Genomic DNA, 22,472 nt, shown 5'->3' with positions numbered 1-22,472 from the left:
GGGCATTTGAAGGTTATTTGTTTGTGAAAGTTGTTGAGTTCAGTCTTTCTGCCCATATTAATGATCACATTGCCCTGAATATTTGAATTAATGAAAAACATAGAGGGTATTGTGAATAAGACTGGACCAGAAGTTGTTGGATGATCAGGGTTGCAAACAATGATGGAGGAATATTTTGTTGATTTACTTGACAGAATGTCGGATATCTGGCGGTTTTGAACATTGTTTAGTTTGCTGTAATTGTTAATGCTGCTCGCGTTCTTGTGTCCTGAGATTTGCATGATGTGATTTGAAGGTAAAGCTTTACATCACCCCGATACAACTGATGAATTTCTTTACCCGTACGCATTCCGAAATAAGATGTGCAAACTAATTACATTCAATGAAGTACTTCTGTTGGATTTTTGTTCCAATGTATCAGCCTCGTGCATTTTTGTAATTAGGTCTTCGTCAAGTGACTCAGCTCCTTTTGGTTTATTTCCAAGACCAATTTTCTTCAATTATTGTTGTTGTCTTTTAAACAGCTCTTGTCTTAGCAAAATCTATGTCCTTAAATAAGACCTGAAGTGTCTCTCTACTGACCCTAAAAACCCCCCTAAGTGTCGTAGGCTCATACTCCGATCCGTCCTTTTTGTTACTGCCAAAATGAAATTGCAGCAATGATTACTTGAGCTCCTCGGGTGGAATAAACTGAATCAACCTGTCCTCATTTCTTGACATCAAAAAGGCATTGACAAGCTTCATGTCATAGACAGTTTTCTTAAGAGTGTTCTAGTTTTCATAAGCAACGAGGCATTCATCAGGATCTACTTCTCTGAACATTCTTTCTCCAGCCTGTGCTACCTGGAAGTCGCCAAAAGGTTTTGTATCAAAGAGGTTATCCATTATTTGTCTCAGAACTTCTGGAACTATTTCCGATTCGGCCACGATGACAGTTTGCAGAAAGCAGACGTCAAAACGTTATATATATATATATGCATACTTTGTAAACAATGTAGGGGAGGTCACTCGAAATGCGTAAAAGGGAAGTAACGATTGACAGTGTTTGAGGCACCTTAACGGGGAATTTATTAAAAGCAGTCCAAACAGGAGTACTGTGAAAAATATATTTGTTATTTTTCAATGTGAAATTATTAAATATATTTTTCACTTATATCTCAGTATTTCACCCGAAAGCATAAATTTTCAATTGGAATAATACATGAATTACTGCAAGAAAAAATATTCTTGTATTTCCAGGATATAGCATATCAAAAGTTATCAGTCAGGTTGTTTATTTTGTCCCAGTTTACAGTAAGTCCTTCACATTCTTTCATCTGTGTAATAAGGTATTTCATTGAATGTTTTCCAGAACATCTTTTCTTCCATTCTTTCAAAATAAAATAAATTGTTGTTTTGACCCCTGATGAACAGTGGTCTATTTCGCAACGGTCAATATCATCTTGCCCGAGTCCAAGATCTATTCCAAGCAAGTTCCAGTTTTTCCCAATTGCTTGTGCTATTTTGCTAAGTTCTTTGTCAGTTAGTTCTCGATCTGGAAGACTTTCATCTGACAATGTAGTTTCTTTCTTGAACCATTGGCCAATGCTTTCCTTCACGTTTACCACATGACTGCCATGATCGGGACAATGTACATCTTTGTCGCCCCTGACTTGCTTTAAGTCATGTACATAAAAACTACCTTTGTACCCATGCTCAAAATGGTTGCATCGCAAATAATATCTATACAAGTCATCCTTTGAACTGCTTGAAAACTTTTCAAATTCAAGCAATATAACCATTTCAATGTATCTTCGAAATTGTTCACAAACCCTTGAATCTACAGTACTTGTTGGGCACAGATTGACGACCGTTATCTCTAAGCCATCGCAGTCTAAGCTTACTTTGCTTAGAGTTAGCAACCCCGCATGCTGATGGTTCAACAAAAATGCGCCAACATCTTGAAACAACAGTGGATCTCTTCTGGGAAAATAAATTGGTGGCCATTTTGCTAACACAGCAGCTGTTACTCTCTGATATATGAGTGGAAGAACTGAACTATTCTCTAGTTCCAAAACAAGCGAGACGTTTGATTTTCTTTTACATGGTGGAAGAAATGCTTTCATCACTTCTTCTTCAGCTTTACATTTCAGGAGACTTGGAACAAGGAAGCATCTCGAAACATTTCCATTTTGCTCCGATCCAGTAGAGCAATTTATGTCTTTTATCTCTGCAAATATTCTAAGCCTTTGCATAAATGCTATTATAACGTCCTTGAAAGCATAAAACTGATTTGTTTCATCATTTCCCCAGACTTCATCCAAGAGATCCATTTCCAGAACACCACTTGTAATGAGCTTTCTACCAAGATGATGTAGATTTGGCTTCAATCTGAAGAAACGTTTAGAAGTAATGATGCACTTAAATGCATCAATAAGAAACTGTGGATCGAGCACGACAAAGTCCTGAAGCTTTTCCTCGTCAAAGAAAATCAAACTTCCTGTCTCAGCATGGTATTTAAGAAACAACTTAACGTGTTCTTCATCTTGAATAGGATGACTGTTTTCAGAATCCAGCTTCTGTACATCTTCCAGCCGTATAATTTTCTTGTTTCTCAATTCCAACAGCTTCTTCTCCAGTGGAATCCATTTAGCTGGAATCAATCTATGCTGGGTCTTCGCCAGGCCAACTTTATATATAACATTTCTCAACTGTTCCAAAGACTCATCGTGAGGATCCATACACTCAACTGCAAACGATGATGGATATACATGACTGAATGTTTTGGTTGTACATAAGATTTCCATCGCTGCTTCAAGTTGTTTGTTTTCATTTCCTGTACAGTCTCCCTTGTGCGTTCCGACTAAAATGACAACAGGTTCTTTGCCATCTTGTGATCCTACAAATGAATGTATTGACTCCATCCAGTACGTAAGAGAACTTTTCATTGTAAACTGGTTGTTTGGAAAGTCTTCGTCTATTAATATGTTGTCAAGAGGTTCTTTCAGATTGAAAACTAGAAGGTATATTGCATTTCTTGAATGAAAGATTTGATGCGTAGCGTAGTAAATAAACTGTCCACCAAAGTCCCAAACGTTTATATCAATGATAGTGTCTTCATCAACTGCTGTTGACTCTCTCTTTTTGTTGGCATTCATTTTTTGTGCGAATTGTGCAACTGAATCCTTGTCATAAATCAATTCAACGGAACTGTTCTTCTCAACAGATCTTTCTGCCATAGGTTCTGTTTTATACAATGCCTCTCTGGACATCTCAAGAGCAGCCACATCTATTTCGTTTACCATTTGTTTTCCCATAGCTCCTAAAGAATTACCTGAAATATCATCAATGTGTTTCTCATTTTCATTCAGCGACTCAGTCAAAAGTGCCACTTTGACAAGTCGATTCGTCATATCATCTTCTACAGATGGTTTGTCATCCCAGTGGGATCCAATCTTTTGACATTGTTTGCTGTGTACTTCAATGCCATTTGTGCTTTCAACTCGTTCGATGGTTTGTCCGAAAAGCCTTCTTGTAAGTGATGTTTTACCCTGTGCATAGTGACCAACAACCATAATCCTGACACATTTATCTCTTTCTTTACCTTCCTCAAGAGCCTTCAAGTACATGGCTATATCACGTGGATTCAACATAAGCTCTTCTGGAACTAAATAGAAAACGAAACATTATACTGAATGTTCATAATGTTTTCATTAATAAAAAAAGTACTGCTCTAATCATATGTTTTACAATAGAAACTTAATGAAAGACAAGAGGGTCATGATGACCCTGGATCGCTCACCTCAGTAATATAACTACATAGACCAGTGTAAAAGATCAGGTAAGAAAGTCAAATATAAGTAAGAATTGAAATCTTTTCCCAGTTTTGTTAACATGTTTCAAATGTCAAACTGATGCTAAAATATTAAGAAAGTAGGTCAGTTTTAACATCGGTGTTCCCTAGGGGGATAATTTGAACAATCTCGGTAGAGAACCTCTACATGACGCTACATACTAAATTTTAAAGCCCGTGGACCTGTGGTTTTGGACAAGAAGATTTTAGAAGTTTTTCCTTTTGTTGCCATGGCAACCAGAATTCTGTATGGAATTCAATTCTTTGAACAATTATTAAAGAAGACCATCCAAGGAACATTCCTTTCATCAAAATTAACCTGGTGGTTTAGGAGGAGATATTCTTTAAAATGTGGACAGATGCCAAACGGACGGACGGACGAACGACGAATGAGCGATCCCAATAGCTTACTTCGCGTACTTTGTGTTCAGGTGAGCTGAAAAAAAACAATCAAGTTTGATGAATTGGTATCCCCCAACGAATGGGTCTGCGGTGTGGAATTGCAAAGAAATAGATCCGACAAAAAGTTAAGTAGAGACGGAAAACTGTAAAAGTAATCGTTTACCAAGTGTCGCTATTTAACTTGAATATTTTGAACTTAAAAGAACAGATGTTCTTAAGACATCACAATCAAGTAAGAAATATGGAACCTTGGTGGTGACGGGGTGGTATTACAACTTCACATGTTGATAAATAATCATGGAAGGTTTGCAAAATTAGAAAAAAAGAATGAAAAAAAAAAACATTTGAGGAGAGAGGGTGACTGGGTGAGGGTATAAAACTTCACATGCTGATAATAAATACTGATGGAAAATAAAACAAGAGGGTCATGATGATCATGGATCGCTCACCCGAGTAATTGAGTCTACAGTCTCTAGAGTGTTAACCGGCTTTTCCTTTCATTTGACCGGGTGATCTAGTTTTTTATTCCACATGACCCAGTTTCAAACGTAACCTATAGATCGTCAAGGTTAACATTCTGATCAAGCTTCATGAAGACAGGGTCATAAATCTGGCCTCAAGAGTGTTAACAAGCTTTCACTTTGAACTGATTGGGTTACCTAGTTTGGGACCCAATACGACCCAGATTCTAACCTGACCTAGAGGCCACCAAGACAAACATTCTGACTCATTCTCATGAGTTTCAAAAATAAATGTGGTCTCTAGAGTATTAACAAGGTTTTCCTTTGAGCTGGTGTAGTGACCTATATTTTTACCCACATCACGGCACATGACCAAGTTTCAAACTTGGCCTAGAGATCCTCAGGACAAACCTTCTGACTAAGATTCATAAAGACTGGATCACAACTGTGGCCTCAAGAGTGTTAACACTCGGCTAAGAATTGAAAAAGCACTTTGTGCTCAGGTGAGCTAAGAAATGGAAAGAAAAATTGTTAGGGGTTGCATGATCAGGGTGGTGGGGGTGACTATGTGGAAGAGCGAGGTGGGGGAGGGTATAACTTTGCATGTTGTTCAATATTCATGGAAGGCTAAAGGTTTAAAAACCAAGCGGGCCACTGACCCTAAAGTGCTAACCTGTGTACAAGGCTTCAAGCGTGTTTGTATAACGTAATGGTACATGTACAGAGACAGGTGTGTTCTATGTTAGCCTATATTATATACATGGCACACATATTTTTAAACCTAGGGAAACAATATGAACAATTACGGTAGACAGTACAACTCTGATATCACACGCCAAATTTCAAGGCCTTAAATATTACTAATTCAGAGAAGATTTTCGATGTTTCTTATATATACGCTTATAGTAAATACATGTCAGAGTCAGGGGCGTGATCATTGTTTTGACCTTAGGGCAATAATTTAGACAAGTATGGTAAAGGGTCAAACACTTAAATCATATGCTAAATATCAAAGCTCTAGAGAAAAAGATTTTTAAAGTCTGATAACTGAAAACCTATTTTTGATTAAAAATACCCTCTAAAATGGGCCACCCAGAGATAATTTGTGTAAAGATTCATCAAAATCCATTCAGGTTTTGGAGATGTTGCTTAAAGAAATTGTTGATAAAAAGTGGCAACGCCCTCTGGCAGCCATGATTTTTGACGATTTAGAAAAAATTGAACAATATTTGTAGAAAGTCACACAAGACCAATATGTGTGAAATATTCTTAACATTGGGCTAACAGATTTATACAAGAAGAATTTCTACTATATACATACAGGGAAAAGTGACCCCGCTTTCCCCTCCTGGCAGCCGTGTTTTAATTTATTTATTTTTTTATTTATTTATTTTTTTTTATTTATTTATTTATCTTTTTTTTTTTTTTTTTTTTTTTTTTTTTGATGAATTGGAATAATTTGAACAATCTTTGTGGAGGGTCACACAAGGACCAATTGTTTAAAATTATTTTAAAATCGCGTTAGCAGTTCCACACCAGAATATTTTTTAAAGTTTCCATTATATACATATAGGGAAAAGTGACCACGCCCTGTGGCGACCATGTTTTTTGACGAATCAAAATAAGGTGTTCGGGCGTCTGTGTATTTTGTACCACATTTTGTAGTGTCATATGAAAGGTCACAAACGAAGTATTTTGAGATAAATTAAAAAAATGTTGAGCACTCTAAAATCAATTTCGGTTAAGTTTCAATAGTTTATGAAGTACAAACAACTAAATATAAAGCATCGGCTTATTTCGATAATCGTCATTGTAGTAATATCATGAAAACACAAGAACATTGTTTGTGATTCTACAAAAGTAGGTGTTGTTTTGTTTTTTGCTATACTAGTATATAAAGGATTCTAAAATTGTAATTTTAGATTTCATTTCGTTTAATTGATAACAAATTAGCTGAGCTTTCTTCTATCACCTAAATGATTATACCAACGTAAACAAGGTGTTTTGTATAACGATTTTGAATAAGGTAAGGAAAAAAACTACTTGTCATATCTTCAAGTAAGAATTAAAATATTTATGCAGTGTGTGAAAACTAGCGACCATTTCTGTATCCATTTGGAATTCTCAAAATTTGGAAGTTTTCAAAACGTTTATTTAAACACTAGGATGTAATTTTTCGAAACATTTTGTTCTTATTGCTTACCAGTCTTTGCATTAAGTTCCTGTTTCCGTTTATGCTTCTTGCTCTCAAAATGCTGTTTTGCATTCAATTCGCTAGAAAAAGGGCATGAGCAGATCGTGCAAAATAAAGGCAAGCCGTCTCCACCTTCTGTTTTAGCCTTGTTTGCCGCCTTCCTGTGTTTCCCGCCTTTGAAATGGGCTTCAGCACTCTCCGGGGTACTAAAACTGCAGTTACAAGCATTACAAGACGTTGGTAGTGCTTCTCCAAGTCTCTGCTTTTTGTCTTTCATCTTCCTATGTTTCTCGCTCTTAAAATGTGCTTCTGCACTCTCCGGGCCATTAAAACTACAGTTACAAATGTCACAAGACATTGGAAGAGCTTCTCCCAGCTTCTGCTTTTGCAGTATAAGAGCTTTCTTTTTGTGTTTTTCGCTATCGTAATGTTGTTGAGCATTGTATTTGCTAGTAAATGAAACATTGCAGATATCACAGGTCTTACTCGAATCTACTGACACTGTTGGATTAATTGATCCTAGAGTGTTTAGTGACAAAGATAACTGACTATTTGGCTCACCAACATTTTCTGAAGAAAGCTGAACACTTTTAATTTCATCAGAACCGTGAATGAGCTGAAACTCCGAGTCAAACAGAGCTTTTCTCCTTTTATGTTTCTTACCACTCAAGTGACTATTTGCATGCGACGGGGATGTGAATCTGACATTACACAGGAAACATTGGCCGACTTGGTCGTTGCTATCAATTGCGTTCTGCTCATGCATACTACTAGCTAAACTTGAAAAGTCGCCGGCTTCATCCCCGTTTTCCTCTTGGTTTTCTTTTGCAAATTCTTGCTGTTCTTTTATCATATTCAGGTGTTCGGACGTCTGGGTATGTTGTACCAAATGTTGCACGGTGCCAAATGAAAGGTCACAAACTGAACATTTAAATCCTGAGAATTAGAAAAATAAGATTTTCATAGTGGACAATTCAGTAGGAAGTGTAAAAAACTAATAATAACAATTATAATATGGGTGATAAAATATAATCTATGGTTATGACACTAATATTAAATGAATTGTCATTTAAAATGCGAGATAACAATTATAAGGCAAGGATAGATTTCCCGGAAGCACAGCCGGAGTCATAAATCGCAAAGTTGACCCGCCACAAATAGAACATGTAGCGGAAAAATATAGCGGACAGGTGGCTTCAACACTAAGATATCAACATTTTCAAAGAAAACTTAGGGAAATGTATATGTATTACTGCCCTTTTCGATAACGTGAGTCATATGCAAACAAAAACATAGAGAATGTCTATCACTTTATTGCCAATTGACCACATGAATTCATCTGTCTCGGGCATAATGACCCAACGGACTTTTGTCCCCGTTTGAATTATTAGAAAAAAGACATGGCATCTAACCTGCACGATTATTAACAGTTGGTGAAGTTTCTTTAGCAGGTAATATTTCTTCTTCTAGTTTGGCTGCAGTTGTGTCTAGATATTTTACCAAGCATTCTTGACGGGACTTTATCAAACACTTTTTGAAATCGAAGTACCCCTTGACACCTTTTGCTCTGACTCTTGTTAGAATTTCTCTGTTCTTGTCCGAGGTGTTTGTCAGCTCCTATTTATGTTTAATCATAAAATATCTAGCATTGAAAACTCAACACATAAGTCAATATATATGGAAAATCATGTTAGTTGGTACTGTTTGTGTTTGTGTCATTTTGATTTGCTTGCGTAAAGTAATGGACTTATTGTATAAAATAAATATGAAAAACATTAATTTCCTTGTTTTCTATACACATCCTTCAATGAACATAGTCAGTTTTATCAAGTCTACAGAAACAAAAATATAATGTAGTTGTACAGAAAGTCTGATACCACGGCCAATACTCTTAGAGTCAGTGAAAAGGCATAAAATGAAAAGTATTCGTCAAACGAAAAAATGAGAATAGTAAGTGAAATATCAGATGAATGAAGTTTAGAGCAAAGAAACAGTAATATGATATTCTTAAACCCATGTAATTTCATTCGATATTTTAAGGCATAAAGTTATGAAAGATAATAAGCAAGGGTAAATTTCTCGGAAGCACAGAGCACCACAAATACAACCAAACACATGATATTCTTATTGAACACATACTCTAATATCCCTCATCTGCATGGCTGTAAAATATTCTTTTGCATCAGGAACAGCCAACAGTGCAGCTGGGTCAGGCATTTATTGATAACCTTTTTGTAAAAAGCTGAATCTGAAATATAAAGAGAAAATACTACAGAATTAGCAAGGCCCAGAAAGTATTTATATATAGAAGTAAGCAGTCTTCATACAGGACACATAACTGTTAAATGAGAAAAGTTTTATTGACCGTGCCGGTATACACATGAAATTAAATAACGCTCCGACACCATGATTTCAGTGACGTGCAGCTAACTAGTGACACACATGCGATATATAAGGTCAAAGGTCAAGTTCTTCTGAATTACTGTTTCCGATCATTCACAAAAATATGTGAAACATTCAGGCACGAGTAGGATACAATAAGCGTTTATTACTTACCTTTTTTGACTGACCCTCCTGATGCCATTGTTAAAACAGGAATTGGCAGTCACAATTCAAAGACGGTTTTCAATCTACAAATAGAATGTTAACCATACGTAGAAATGAATTCAACATCAACATTTAGATATAATAATTCTTTTGTGTGTGCGCGTGTGTGTGTGTGTGTGTATGTGTGTGTTCTCATTTGGCAGGAATACAGCTGTCATAAACTATGTAAATATTTAACTAAAATCGTTTTTTTTTTAGCTCACCTGTCACATAGTGACAGGTGAGCTTTTGTGATCACCCTTCGTCCGTCGTCCCTCGTCAGTCCGTTCGTCCGTCCGTGCGTCAACAATTTCGTGTCTGCACGATAGTGGTTTCATTTATGATTTTATTTTAACCAAACTTGCACACAACTTGTATCACCATGAGATCTCGGTTCCTTTCTTGAACTGGCTAGATCCCATTATGGGTTCCAGAGTTATGGTCCCTGAAAGGGCCAAAATTAGCTATTTTGACCTTGTCTGCACAATAGCAGCTTCATTTATGATTTGAATTTAATCAAACTTACATAAAACTTGTGTCACCATAAGATCTTGGTTCCTTTCTTGAACTGGCCAGATCCCATTATGGGTTCCAGAGTTATGGCCCCTGAAAGGGCCAAAATTAGCTATTTTAACCTTGTCTGCACAATAGCAGCTTCATTTATGATTTTATTTTAACCAAACTTGCACACAACTTGTCTCACTATAAGATCTTGGTTCCTTTCTTGAACTGGGGAAATTCAATTATGGGTTCCAGAGTTATGGCCCCTGAAAGGGCCAGAATTAGCTATTTTGACCTTGTCTGCACAATAGCAGCTTCATTTATGATTTGAATTTAATCAAACTTGCATAAAACTTGTGTCACCATAAGGTCTCGGTTCCTTTTTTAAACCGGCCAGATCCCTTAATGGGTTCCAGAGTTATGGCTCCTGAAAGGGCCAAAATTAGCTATTTTGACCTTGTCTGCACAATAGCAGCTTTATTTATGATTTGAATTTAATCAAACTTACATAAAACTTGTGTCACCATAAGATCTTGGTTCCTTTCTTGAACTGGCCGGATCCCATTATGGGTTCCAGAGTTATGGCCCCTGAAAGGGCCAAAATTAGCTATTTTAACCTTGTCTGCACAATAGCAGCTTCATTTATGATTTGAATTTAATCAAACTTACATAAAACTTGTGTCACCATAAGATCTTGGTTCCTTTCTTGAACTGGCCAGATCCCATTATGGGTTTCCAGAGTTATGGCCCCTGAAAGGACCAAAATTAGCTATTTTAACCTTGTCTGCACAATAGCAGCTTCATTTATGATTTTATTTTAACCAAACTTGCACACAACTTGTCTCACTATAAGATCTTGGTTCCTTTCTTGAACTGGTGAAATTCCATTATGGGTTCCAGAGTTATGGCCCCTGAAAGGGCCAGAATTAGCTATTTTGACCTTGTCTGCACAATAGCAGCTTCATTTATGATTTGAATTTAATCAAACTTGCATAAAACTTGTGTCACCATAAGGTCTCGGTTTCTTTTTTAAACCGGCCAGATCCCTTAATGGGTTCCAGAGTTATGGCTCCTGAAAGGGCCAAAAATAGCTATTTTGACCTTGTCTGCACAATAGCAGCTTCATTTATGACTTGATTTTAACCAAACTTGCACACAACTTGTATCACCACAAGATTTTGGTTCCTTTCTTGAACTGGCCAGATTCCATCATGGGTTCCAGAGTTATGGCCCCTTAAATGTCCAAAATTGGCTATTTTGGCTTTTGCAGCCATATAGATACTTCATTTATGGTTTTATTTGATACAAACTTCCAAAATATCTTCAACAACAATAAATCTTGGATTCAATGACAAATCAGATCCAATCGTAGGTTCCAGAGTTATTTTATATCTGATTACCTCCCCTGATTGTAATCAAAATGATTTATATCAGTAAGTACTTATAGGACTTATTTGAAATTTCATTATTGTCATTAGCTGGACTGAGCCAATCAGGGTAGATAACTATGGATTGATTTCATGTCAAATTACCTCCCTTTATTTCAAATTGAAATGGGTATATCTCCGTAACTAATGAAGATACTGATCTGAAATTTCATTCATGTCAACAGATTTATTTGGCAGATCCTTCTTTTGTTCACTTACACTATTTTTTTTTAATTACTTCCCTTTTACGTTACTATAAATAGCTTATTTTTAGTAACTTTTTTATTATTGGCCGTAGGGAAAAACCGAGACCACTTTTCTGTGGTACAACATGGATGGTACCTCCAATTTTTAGGTGTATTTTGACATATCTGTACCTTGTAAGAACTGTTTTTCTTTTTGGTAAAATTTCTTCTCTTTGTTGTTCCTGTCCTTTGTGGACTTAGATATTTTTTCTGAGGACTTTCTTGTCCTCAAGTGCAATGATAACAGGTGAGCGATATATGGCCATCATGGCCCTCTTGTATTATTATTATTCTTTATAATGTAGCCTTTGTAATACAAGTTTCAAAGTTGACTTTTTAGGATTATCTCTCCGAAAATTTACCAACCATTTATGCCCGGTGTTTTGTCTCCTAGCAATATGAAATTAATTACCATAATGCAAAATGGTCATCTAAATACGATAGTCGTTTATTCAAAGGATATATCTCCAATAACTCATTACAGTCGAAAACAAACAGCTTAACCTCTTTAAACAGCTAGTCAATTTTACAGAAGTTATTATATTTTCAAAACCCAAGAAAAGAAACGGCATGTATCTGTAATGTGCAACACAAAATATGAAAGAAAAATGAAATAAAAAAAATAAATAAATGGAATCCGTGCACGACTTCTTTTAAAGAATCACCGGTCTATAGTTTTTGCTTTATGACTGGTCTATATTCAACACAATTTTACTAGGCTTATAGATCAAATTAATTTGTTTTTTTAAAAGGACGTAAATAATATTAACTAATTATGTAGAGGTCAATACACAGACCGTCAGCTGCATCTGAGAAATATTTGAAATTTCAATTTTCATCATGCTTCTGTTTTGTTTTGTTTTGGGGGGGGGGGGGTGTTGTTGTGTGTGTGTGCGTGCGTGCGTGCGTGCGTGCGTGTGCGCGCGCGCGCGCGCGCGTGTGAGACAAACTTATTTCAGTCATAATCCAACACGTTTTCAGATTCTTAGATTATCAGATGTACATCAAATTGCACGAAATGCATTCCGGATTTTAAAAACTTTCTTGGAGAGCCCCCCATACCCCATACCCACACGTGCAGGAAGGGGAATCCCTCCCGAACCTACCCCTACTTGCCTCGTATTTGCACACCCTTCAAGAAAATCCTGGCCGTTCGTTAATGCTTATTATCTAAGTCATATTAATTAAAAAAATATTGTACATACAATGTGTGTATGATACATACAACATATTCAGTGATTGTGTCTAGTAGCTCCGGTACAATCACAGATGCCAGTATCAAACTCTTTTGGGGGCAAAATAGCCTAATTATGCTATTTTGTAATATAATATATTGGCAACCCGCCTACCAACCCATCCAATTTTTTTTTAAAAAGACCGTCCAGAACGAGGGGCCTCCGTGGCCGAGTGGTTAAGGTCGCTGACTTCAAATCACTTGCCCCTCATCGATATGGGTTCGAGCCTCACTCGGGGCGTTGAATTCTTCATGTGAGGAAGCCATCCAGCTGGCTTACGGAGGGTCGGTGGTTCTACCCAAGTGCCCGCTCGTGATGAAATAATGCACGGAGGGGCACCTGGGGTCTTCCTCCACCATCAAAGCTGGAAAGTCGCCATATGACCTATAACTGTGTCGGTGCGACGTGAAACCCAACCAAAAACAAAACAAAAAAACTCCAAAACTAGTTTAATACTAGCCCCTGTGGGTAAAGTAGGCAGAATGCTAGACAATTCGACCAGTGAGGATTTCGTTAGGTTTATTCAAGCAGAGGCAACTACTGGAGAAGCTCTGTTCAATAATTCATTGAGGGCCAGTGCAATGTTGTATAAGATATTAATAAGATGCGTGGTCAGGGTTACGAAGGAGCCAGTAATATGTCGGGGTGCCATCATGGTGTACAAGCTCGGGTACAGCAACTAGTTCCACAAGTCATGTATGTTCACTGCAAAGTTCATAGCTTGAATATTTCGATCGTGCACGCCTGCAAAGAAGCACTTGTTAGAAACTTGATAGACACACTGTGTATTCAAGTATTCTTCAAAACCTCTATTTGCATTTCAGGGAGTCTTCAAGAGCTGGGAAACGACACTTTTGCTAGAATAGACATGAACAAGCGAACTCGCTTACAGAGCCTCTGTGAAACAAGACGGGCCAGTCGTGCGGACTCGCTCTACACCTTTAAAGCCGCATACATCACTATATATAATAAATGCCCCCGTTGTGTTGAAGCGAGGAGACACTAAGGCGCGCATCTACAGGTGTAGCATCCTTGAGTTCGACTTTATCGTCACTCTGGTTGTTGTTGAGTTCGACTTTATCGTCACTCTGGTTGTTGTTGAGTTCGACTTTATCGTCACTCTGGTTGTTGTTGAATTCGTGCTTCAGGGTGTAATGCCGCTGAGTAAACTTTTACAGAAGCAAAACATCGACTTAATTGAGCCAGGTTCTTATAGCAACATTCCGTGCCGAGAGAGCGGAAGACGCTGTGTGGGATTAGATGTACGGCAAAGCAGTGGCCAAGTCCGAAGTGCAGGAAGTGGAACCTTCAAAGCCAAGAACAGGTCGACACCAGCACCACCGTGTCAACAGTCCCGCCGATTCCGTCTCGTAATACTGGTAAAGGGCACTATACTATCCGTTCGTTGACCATCTGGTTGTAGAACTGGAAGATCGCCTTGTAATCGCCAACGACAGATTCAAAGCACAGTATCTGATGCCAAGTCTTGTCCATGCACTGACATCTGCTCAAGAAAATATCATATTTGATGCGTTTCATAACGACTTCAGTGGAGATCGTGAAAGCTTCAGACGTGGAGTTGCCCGCTGTCTAGCCAGTATGCCTGCATGTACATTGATAACGAAAACGAAAGTAGATTATGCTTTAAAACTTAATTACGATTATGTTTGATAATTGAAAACGAATCATTTCAGCGCATAGTTCATAAAAATGTACTTACCGGTACTGTTTATGGCTGGATATGCAACATGGGAGGTGGGCACAAGAGTCTAATGACTCGCGTTCATTAGATCTAGGTACATATTTCGTGAACTTTGTTATCTACGACGAAACGGTGTTATGTATTAATAATAAAAATGTGCATCCGTCAGTGGGGATTTTTTTATGATAAAGGGGTAAAAAAAATTTAAATGTTTTTTAATGAAATTCAAGAACTTTGATGTAAAAAAAATCACCGATAAACAACATAAAGAGAGGCCAACATAAAGAGGCCTCTCTTTATGTTGTTTATCGGTGATTTTTTTACATATAAGTTCTTGAATTTTATTTTAATAAACATTTTAAAAAATCATATTTTCCCCTCTATCATCACACTGGCCATAGCTTTTTCAGATCAAGTGGTTCCAACGTTGTTTTAGCGGTGAATTTTACGCCGATCAGATGGAGAAATATGGCCGATACTACAAATATCCGGAATTGTAAGTATGATTTAAAGGAATTTCTACCCGTTAGATAACGAATCAGATGAAAACGATGGGTGCACCTGGAGCGCAAATGTGTCTATATTTTAGCACATGTGTCTATTTAGCTGAGATTTGTGCCGTTTATTTAAACACTTCTGTACAGTCCGGCGGGGGAAGGAGATTTTTGACAGTTTTTGACAATATCGCCTCAAGTTTAGTGTTTTTCGGGAGCAAGTAACTGTTAAAACACTTTTTTATGTAAAGGGCTACCTCTTAAAACAAAGCGTGTGTATTTTCATAGAATTATTCAGGGTTGTTTCTGAACAATTGGCCGAAAACCTAATACAACGCCGTTTCGAGTGGGTCGCTATGCAACGCAATCAAGTGGATTCCGTTTTGTGTCTTACTTGCGAAGTCTTATTCGTCTAAAAACAGTCATTATTTTCAAAGTCTAACAATGAATAAATTAATTTGGAGAGTTTTATATCATCATAATGATTCCGCCATTTCTAATATATTGTACTTTTACATTTTTATGCTCACTTAACATTTCACATATTTTTGCGGTCATTGTCAAAAAACATCAACACATTTATAAACATAAAGCAAGGATGAACATCGAACAATATCATTAAGTAAATAATAGTATTAGTTCGTTAAAACAAGAACCAGTTCACGGATATTTTTCTCCTCCACGAATGGAACTGAACAGCATGCCGAAATCGGGTTGACTCTTTAAATAAGTATAGTTACAGTTGGTCACTTTTAATCCCTTAAAACCAATACATTGTGATTTCATTACTGATTTGTGGTGCATTTAAGCTGTTCATACAAAATAAATAAAGTTTGGTCCATGATAAAAGTATTGATCAGTTGTTTGTATATATTTTCATTCATATTCCTGGGGAAACGTTCATTCATTTTCAGAGAGATAAATCACAGAGACCGTTAAAATTGGCCAGGGAAAAGGCAAGATTTTATTTGTCCTCCAGAAAACAGAAACGATGTAATAAAACTCTATGGCCGCCGTTTAAAAATGAAAATACAAATGAAATACAGACACCAATGAAAAAAAAATAGTACAACTGTAACACGCCTCTCTTAGTATTGCTATTCCGTTTATTTTCTTTCATTGGTGTCTGTATTTCATTTGTACATTTATACATTGATACCACACCCATTAAAATCCGTTCACTTTAGCCGTGTCTATCCCTCGCTACTAGTGTATACTAATACAAAAAATACGGTCCTATATTAAGAATCGTTGTACTCTTGGCATAGGGTGTAAAGACATTTTTGATGATATTTGTTCTGTTTATGGGCATAATGAAATATCTTTTTCGACAGTTATACGTTGGTTTAAGAAATTCAAATGTGGGTTAGTTTCAACAGAAGATGAACCACATGGCCGTCGGCCGAAAACAGCAACGTTTGCCAAGATGGTTGCTAGAGTGAAAGAAATAGTTGCTACTGATGCAAGATACTCCGCTAGGCAAATAGCTAGTATGATTGGCATCTCATAACAGCAGCTCATACAATTCTGAAACGTAATTTGAAAATGAGGAAGATTCCCCATCTGTTGACAGATGAGCAGAAAAAGGCACGCGTGCAATGCGCAAACTTGTTGCTTATATAGTTTCCAGATTACAATGCACGATCTTTCGCAAATGTCGTCACTGGTGACGAGACATGAGTTCACTTTTTCGAGCCCAAACGAAAGATTCAGAACAAAAAATATGGGCAACAAAGTCTGGCAAAAGACCATGCATTGCAAAGCGGACCATGAGTGTCAAGAAGGTAATGTATGCCATATTCTTCACAACACTGGGTCCTGCCATTCAGGTTGCTGTTCCTAAAGGCAAATCAGTAAATTCGAAGTTTAACAAGACTAAAGGTTTTCGAAAACTGAAGAAATATTTCAAAACTCGAAGACCCGCAACTGGTTTGGCCAATGTCAGATTGCTACATGAAAATGCGTCATCACACAAGACGTCTATTGTACAAGACTTTCTGAAGCAGGAAAAGGTTGTTGTGCTCCCTTCATCACCCTCCTTATTCGCCTGACCTTGCCCCGTGTGGCTTCTTTTTGTTCCTTAGGCTCAAGAATACCTTTCTGGTCGAAACTTTGTGCAGCGCAAATACCTCGGTTCTGCAATATTCCAGTGTCTTCATAGTATACCTAGAAAATACTACGAGAAAGGCTTCAAGGATTGGATTAGAAGACTGAAATTTTGCAAATCTGTTGGAGGTGAATACTTCGAGGGGACCAAATAAAATTTTCATTGAAATCTATCAAGGATACATTTTTATGGGCTCAGATGCATTCATATTTGAACAATCCTCATAAAGAGTCAACCCGCTTTTGGCATGCTGTTCAGTATACCATTCGTGGAGGAGATAAATGTCCTTGAACTGGTTCTTGTTTTTACAAACTATTACTATCATTTACTTAATGATATTGTTCGATGTTCATCCTTGCTTTATGTTTTTGTGTTGATGTTTTTGACAATGCAAACATATGTTAAATGTTAAGCGAGCATAAAAATGTATTATATATATTTAGTACAAGATATTAGAAATGGCGGGATCATTATAATGATATAAAACTCACCAAATTTATTCATTGTTAGGCTTTAATGACTGTTTTTAAGACGGATAAGACTTCGCAAGTAAGACACAGAACGGTATCCACTTGATTGCGTTGCATAGCGACCCACTCGAAACGGCGTTGCATTAGGTTTTCGGCCAATTGTTCAGAAACAACCCTGAATAATTCTATGAAAATACACACGCTTTGTTTTAGTAGGTAGCCCTTTACATAAAAAGTGTTTTAACAGTTACTTGCTCCCGAAAAACACTATATTTGAGGCGATATTGTCAAAAACTGTCAAAAATCGCCTTCCCCCGCCTAACTGTACAGAAGTGCTTGAATAAATGCACAAATCTCAGCTAAATAGACACATGTGCTAAAATATAGACACATTTTCGCTCCAGGTGCACCCATCGTTTTCATTTGATTCGTTATCTAACGGGTAGAAATTCCTTTAAATCATACTTACAATTCCGGATATTTGTAGTATCGGCCATATTTCTCCATCTGATCGGCGTAAAATTCACCGCTCAAACAATGTTGGAACCACTTGATCTGATAAAGCTATGGCCAGTGTGATCATAGCATGTGACGGATACCTGTGCTCTGATGCCGATAGATGCCATCCGGAAGATGTGAATTAAGGTTCACATAAGATGTTTACAGGAGCGTAGCGTGGCATACTCATTAACTCATCTATCAACGGAAAAGTAATAAGCAAGATACTAAAAAACTTCATTTAAAAATGAATACAAACTTTACATCCCAAAACAAAATTCTGTTCGTAATTCAGTCATGTAGGCCTACGTACACTAGCTACTGCCATGCAATGTTAACAGACCTCACACACTTAAATTATCGTTGTCTGTACTGAGCATCCGAATGAACTGCTAACATACCGCGAAACAACTCTCCGTACCTACGTCTTTTTAACCAAGTGTTGATTTAAACATATTTTATTTCAAACATATGTGCATATTACATTTTACAATTTACAATATCAATATTATACATGTTGAAAAAGGATAAGATCCGAAAGCTAAGCTTATAAAGGTCTTCTCCTATATGGGATAACTTACAGTAAATTTGGCGGTATTACATAATTTGTTTGAAATGTATCATCGAACAAACATTTAGCTAATATGCATTGAATAGAAAAAATGACATGAAACAAAATATTAGTATCAAGTTAGGAATTAGCAAATTTTGAAAAGAATCGAGATTAGAATCGAAGTTTATAGTATATATAACAATAAAAAAATAGAGAAATTTTATGTATAAGAAGATTCCGTCCGTTAATATGAACTGCATAGACAGATAATATTAGTCAAATATAAAGTATCCTATAGAAATGAGAGGAAAAAGAAGTAAATGTATGAGATTTGGTTTGATTTGGATTGATGAAGGTTTGGAGCAAACTGGAATGTTAGTTAATGTAGTTTTAAGCTCATGGAAAACGTTTACTTTCCCTGATGTAATTTTGAACTGCTAGGAATATGCTGTTATTGATGTCGTCGCTAAGATTCTGGTCACCATACAGGAATGTGTACAGAGTGACAGTGCAGAAGCTGGAGGTTGTTTGGAGGAGCCTTCTACGGATACCATTGTAATCTGGACATTCAAAAAAGAAATGATGATTGCTCTCAGTGCTTCCGCACTGACAAAGGGGTGAAGGAGAAATGTTTTTCATGTAAAGATGTTGGTTCAGAGAGCTACACTCGGTACGCAGCCGGGCATGATAAATTTGCCATTTCCGTGCACCAATGTAGAAGTGTTTTGGACATGTGGAGGTGTTTCGCTTTAGCTGTGATTTAAAGGAAGTCAGGGTTGGTGAATTCTGTATTTCTGACGGTAAACTATTCCAAGTGTTGAAAAGAATGATGGCGTAAAAGTGAATATGTTTAATCTGCACACAATTAAATACATATTCCCCAGCAGGTAATGCCTTGTGCATCCTAAAAGTAAACACCGTCTTGTAGGAGACCTGCGGCTACTTAACAGAAAGTGACTTTACCCAGAAGTTGAAATAATTAACACAATCTGATGAAAAGTCCGTCTTCAATATTACATGTTTCATATATGTTGATCTTTTATCATTTCATAAATGTCTGTTCATACGGGATAAATTTTAAAGACCACCACGACCTAATGGCACAAGACCACAGTTATTTGCCCTTGGTTGACCACCTAATGGCACAAGACCACAGGAAGTGGTTACGCGGAAAATAGTTTCTCTGTTTGATGGTGAATATTGGTGAATTTTTGAATGAAAGGCCTGCAAAAAATGGCATATTTTAATAGAGGAGATATGAAATAGTAGGTACATGTACAATTTGACAGAATGGGAGTGTCAGAATATGCATAACAAGACTTTTTGATAGGGCCTGTTTTGCCTGTTTGCGGTCATCTAGAGAGTATTCTTCATACGCATGTGATTTGGTTCAAAATGGTGGAAAAAAGAGCCGGTCAACCCCATGTTTATTGTGGCTGAAATTTTTTCTCTTGAATAGTTCTGTTGAGTTCAGGTATTTTAAGGGGGTTGGAATGCATGCAAAATTGCAATAGTGTCCAGTGCCTATATAGAACATAAAGTAAAAATAACTGTGGTCTTAGGCCTGATAATGACCTACATTTTATCTCGAGGCAAAATCACATTTTGATATAACAGCTTTACTTAAAAAAGGACATGTTGAATTTAAGATCCTTCATGAGATAGAAATGATATTTGCTATTGAAGTACATTTCACCGAGTGAACACTATAATGCAATATTTTCACGAGTGACGCAGCCACGAGTGAAAATGTAAATTGTGATGTTGGCAAGTGAAATTTATTTCGATCTTACACCGAAACAAACAAATTTTCTATTTTTTGATGCATTTTGATAGTTTTAACCAAATTATATCCATCGCATCATTGCGTTATGATGTCCTGACGTCAGGATGACTGTAAATAGTTTTGTTACGTTTCCTGATTTCTTTTACATTTTATTATAATAAAACGTACATATGTATGACCCTTTTATTATTTTGATACATCTAAACCTTTATTGAAGAGTATTTTGCAAGGAATTTTCTATCTTTATTTCGCGTTCAAATATAGTTCCTTAACAGTGTAAAAAATGATATTTTCACTGTTTCATATTAATTTTATTTCACTGATAAATTTCAGTCTTTACTGAAGAGCAAAAAAATAATTACTTTTATTCAGTCAGTATTTTTTTTTCAGAATATTTTTTAAAATTTTCACAACACAGCTAAATAGTCGTACACTGTAGAAACAAAGTGTAGTCTAATCTTAATTAAATACAGCATGGACTGTGCATACTGGTACATTTATTCAATAATATAAGATTCTTTCACTGGTTATAGGTGCAGATGGGAATTTCCGGCCTCGAGGGTAACTGTTTAGGCGGCTACGAGGTTCCTACCGAGTTACCGCCTAAACAGTTACCCGAGAGCCGGATATTCCCATCTGCACCTTTAACCAGTGACAGAATCTTTTTCTTGCATACCGATATCAAGATATAATAATAAAAATAAAATCAGTCGAACGGCTTTCTTTTTAGAACTATTTCTTATAGCAGTGTATTTAAACAAAGCGCGAGAAATCAACGTCCGTAAACAGTAAAGACGTCATGACGTTTCAAAGACAAATAACAATGTTTAATTCCGGTTTTGTTTTATCAGTTCTAACGTAGCGTTATGAAATTTTTGATAAAATAACGTGTTTTGAATCGAGAAATATACTATCAGGAACAAAGAGGAACTGTCAAGGTATTGGATTTTCATTCCGTTTTCCGAAATAAAATGTAAATTACTACATAAATCTCCTACATATGAGTAGTTCGTAATACGTCATTTAAAGCACGAGAGTCATCTTACACCCCGGGGTGTAAGATGGATTTTTCCAGCACCGGTAAGAATACCGGAAATCCCCGTCTGGTATGCAAGAAGTGTCTATCTTTCAATTTGGACAGTACCATTACCTTTTATCAGGGGTGCTTACCAAAAATATACCGACTTAATGGCGAACAGTGCAGATTTTGATCAGACTGCTGATCATGATCTGTACTAGTCGCAAAGACAGAATTAATAGTGTCCGGCATGATAAGGGCTAATTGCTCTTCCATCCTGTATAAGTTGCTGTAAAGAAAGGCTCATAAACCAAAATATTACAGTCTTGACCTATGGAAATTGAGTTAGTTCAATTATAGCTTAATTTACCTTAATGGTTTAAGTATACATCATATTTTAGCGATACCCTGGCAAAACGAAATCTTTCCATCTATCTTTGCGTTTGCAATAAAATATTTACTTTACAGGCGTCAAAGTTTTCTATTATTTGACCTACGATCTGGGTTTTTGATGGCACTGACCGAGTTTTGAACTTGGCCTAGATATCATCAAGGTGAACGTTCTGACCAATTTTCATGAAGATCTTTTGAAATATATGCCCTCTAGAGAGTCACAAGGTTTTCTATTTTTAGCCTACTGACCTAGTTTTTGAAGGCACGTGACCCAGTTTCGAACTTGACCTAGATATCATCAAGATAAACATTCTGACCAACTTTCATAAAGATCCCATGAAAAATGTGACCTCTAGAGTGGTCACAAGGTTTTTCTATTTTTAGACCTACTGACCTAGTTTTTGAAGGCACGTGACCCAGTTTCGAACTTGACCTAGATATCATCAAGATAAACATTCTGACCAACTTTCATAAAGATCCCATGAAAAATGTGACCTCTAGAGTGGTCACAAGGTTTTTCTATTTTTAGACCTACTGACCTAGTTTTTGACCGCACGTGACCCAGTTT

At 36.8% G+C, this 22,472-nt stretch overlaps 1 protein-coding gene and 1 long non-coding RNA gene across 2 annotated transcripts; both read right to left on the bottom strand.

Moving 5' to 3' along the window:
- Positions 1–562: 562 nt before the first annotated feature.
- On the bottom strand, positions 563–9,095 carry LOC123535010 (uncharacterized). The gene is made up of 4 exons (XM_053518949.1): positions 9,029–9,095; positions 8,302–8,506; positions 6,899–7,825; positions 563–3,646 (listed from the first exon to the last, which is right to left on the bottom strand). The coding sequence occupies exons 1-4, from the start codon at positions 9,047–9,049 to the stop codon at positions 1,251–1,253; spliced, it is 3,549 nt and encodes a 1,182-aa protein (XP_053374924.1). The 5' UTR covers positions 9,050–9,095; the 3' UTR covers positions 563–1,250.
- A 3-nt stretch (positions 9,096–9,098) lies between these two features.
- On the bottom strand, positions 9,099–14,706 carry LOC128547176 (uncharacterized). The gene is made up of 3 exons (XR_008366351.1): positions 14,604–14,706; positions 9,446–9,519; positions 9,099–9,137 (listed from the first exon to the last, which is right to left on the bottom strand). It is a non-coding gene; the product is annotated as an uncharacterized LOC128547176 (long non-coding RNA).
- Between the last annotated feature and the right edge of the window lie 7,766 nt (positions 14,707–22,472).

This window comes from Mercenaria mercenaria, chromosome 12 (genome assembly GCF_021730395.1).
Source record: "Mercenaria mercenaria strain notata chromosome 12, MADL_Memer_1, whole genome shotgun sequence".
NCBI classification, from domain to species: Eukaryota; Metazoa; Mollusca; class Bivalvia; order Venerida; family Veneridae; genus Mercenaria; species Mercenaria mercenaria.
This window is presented reverse-complemented; position numbering and strand designations above follow the sequence as displayed.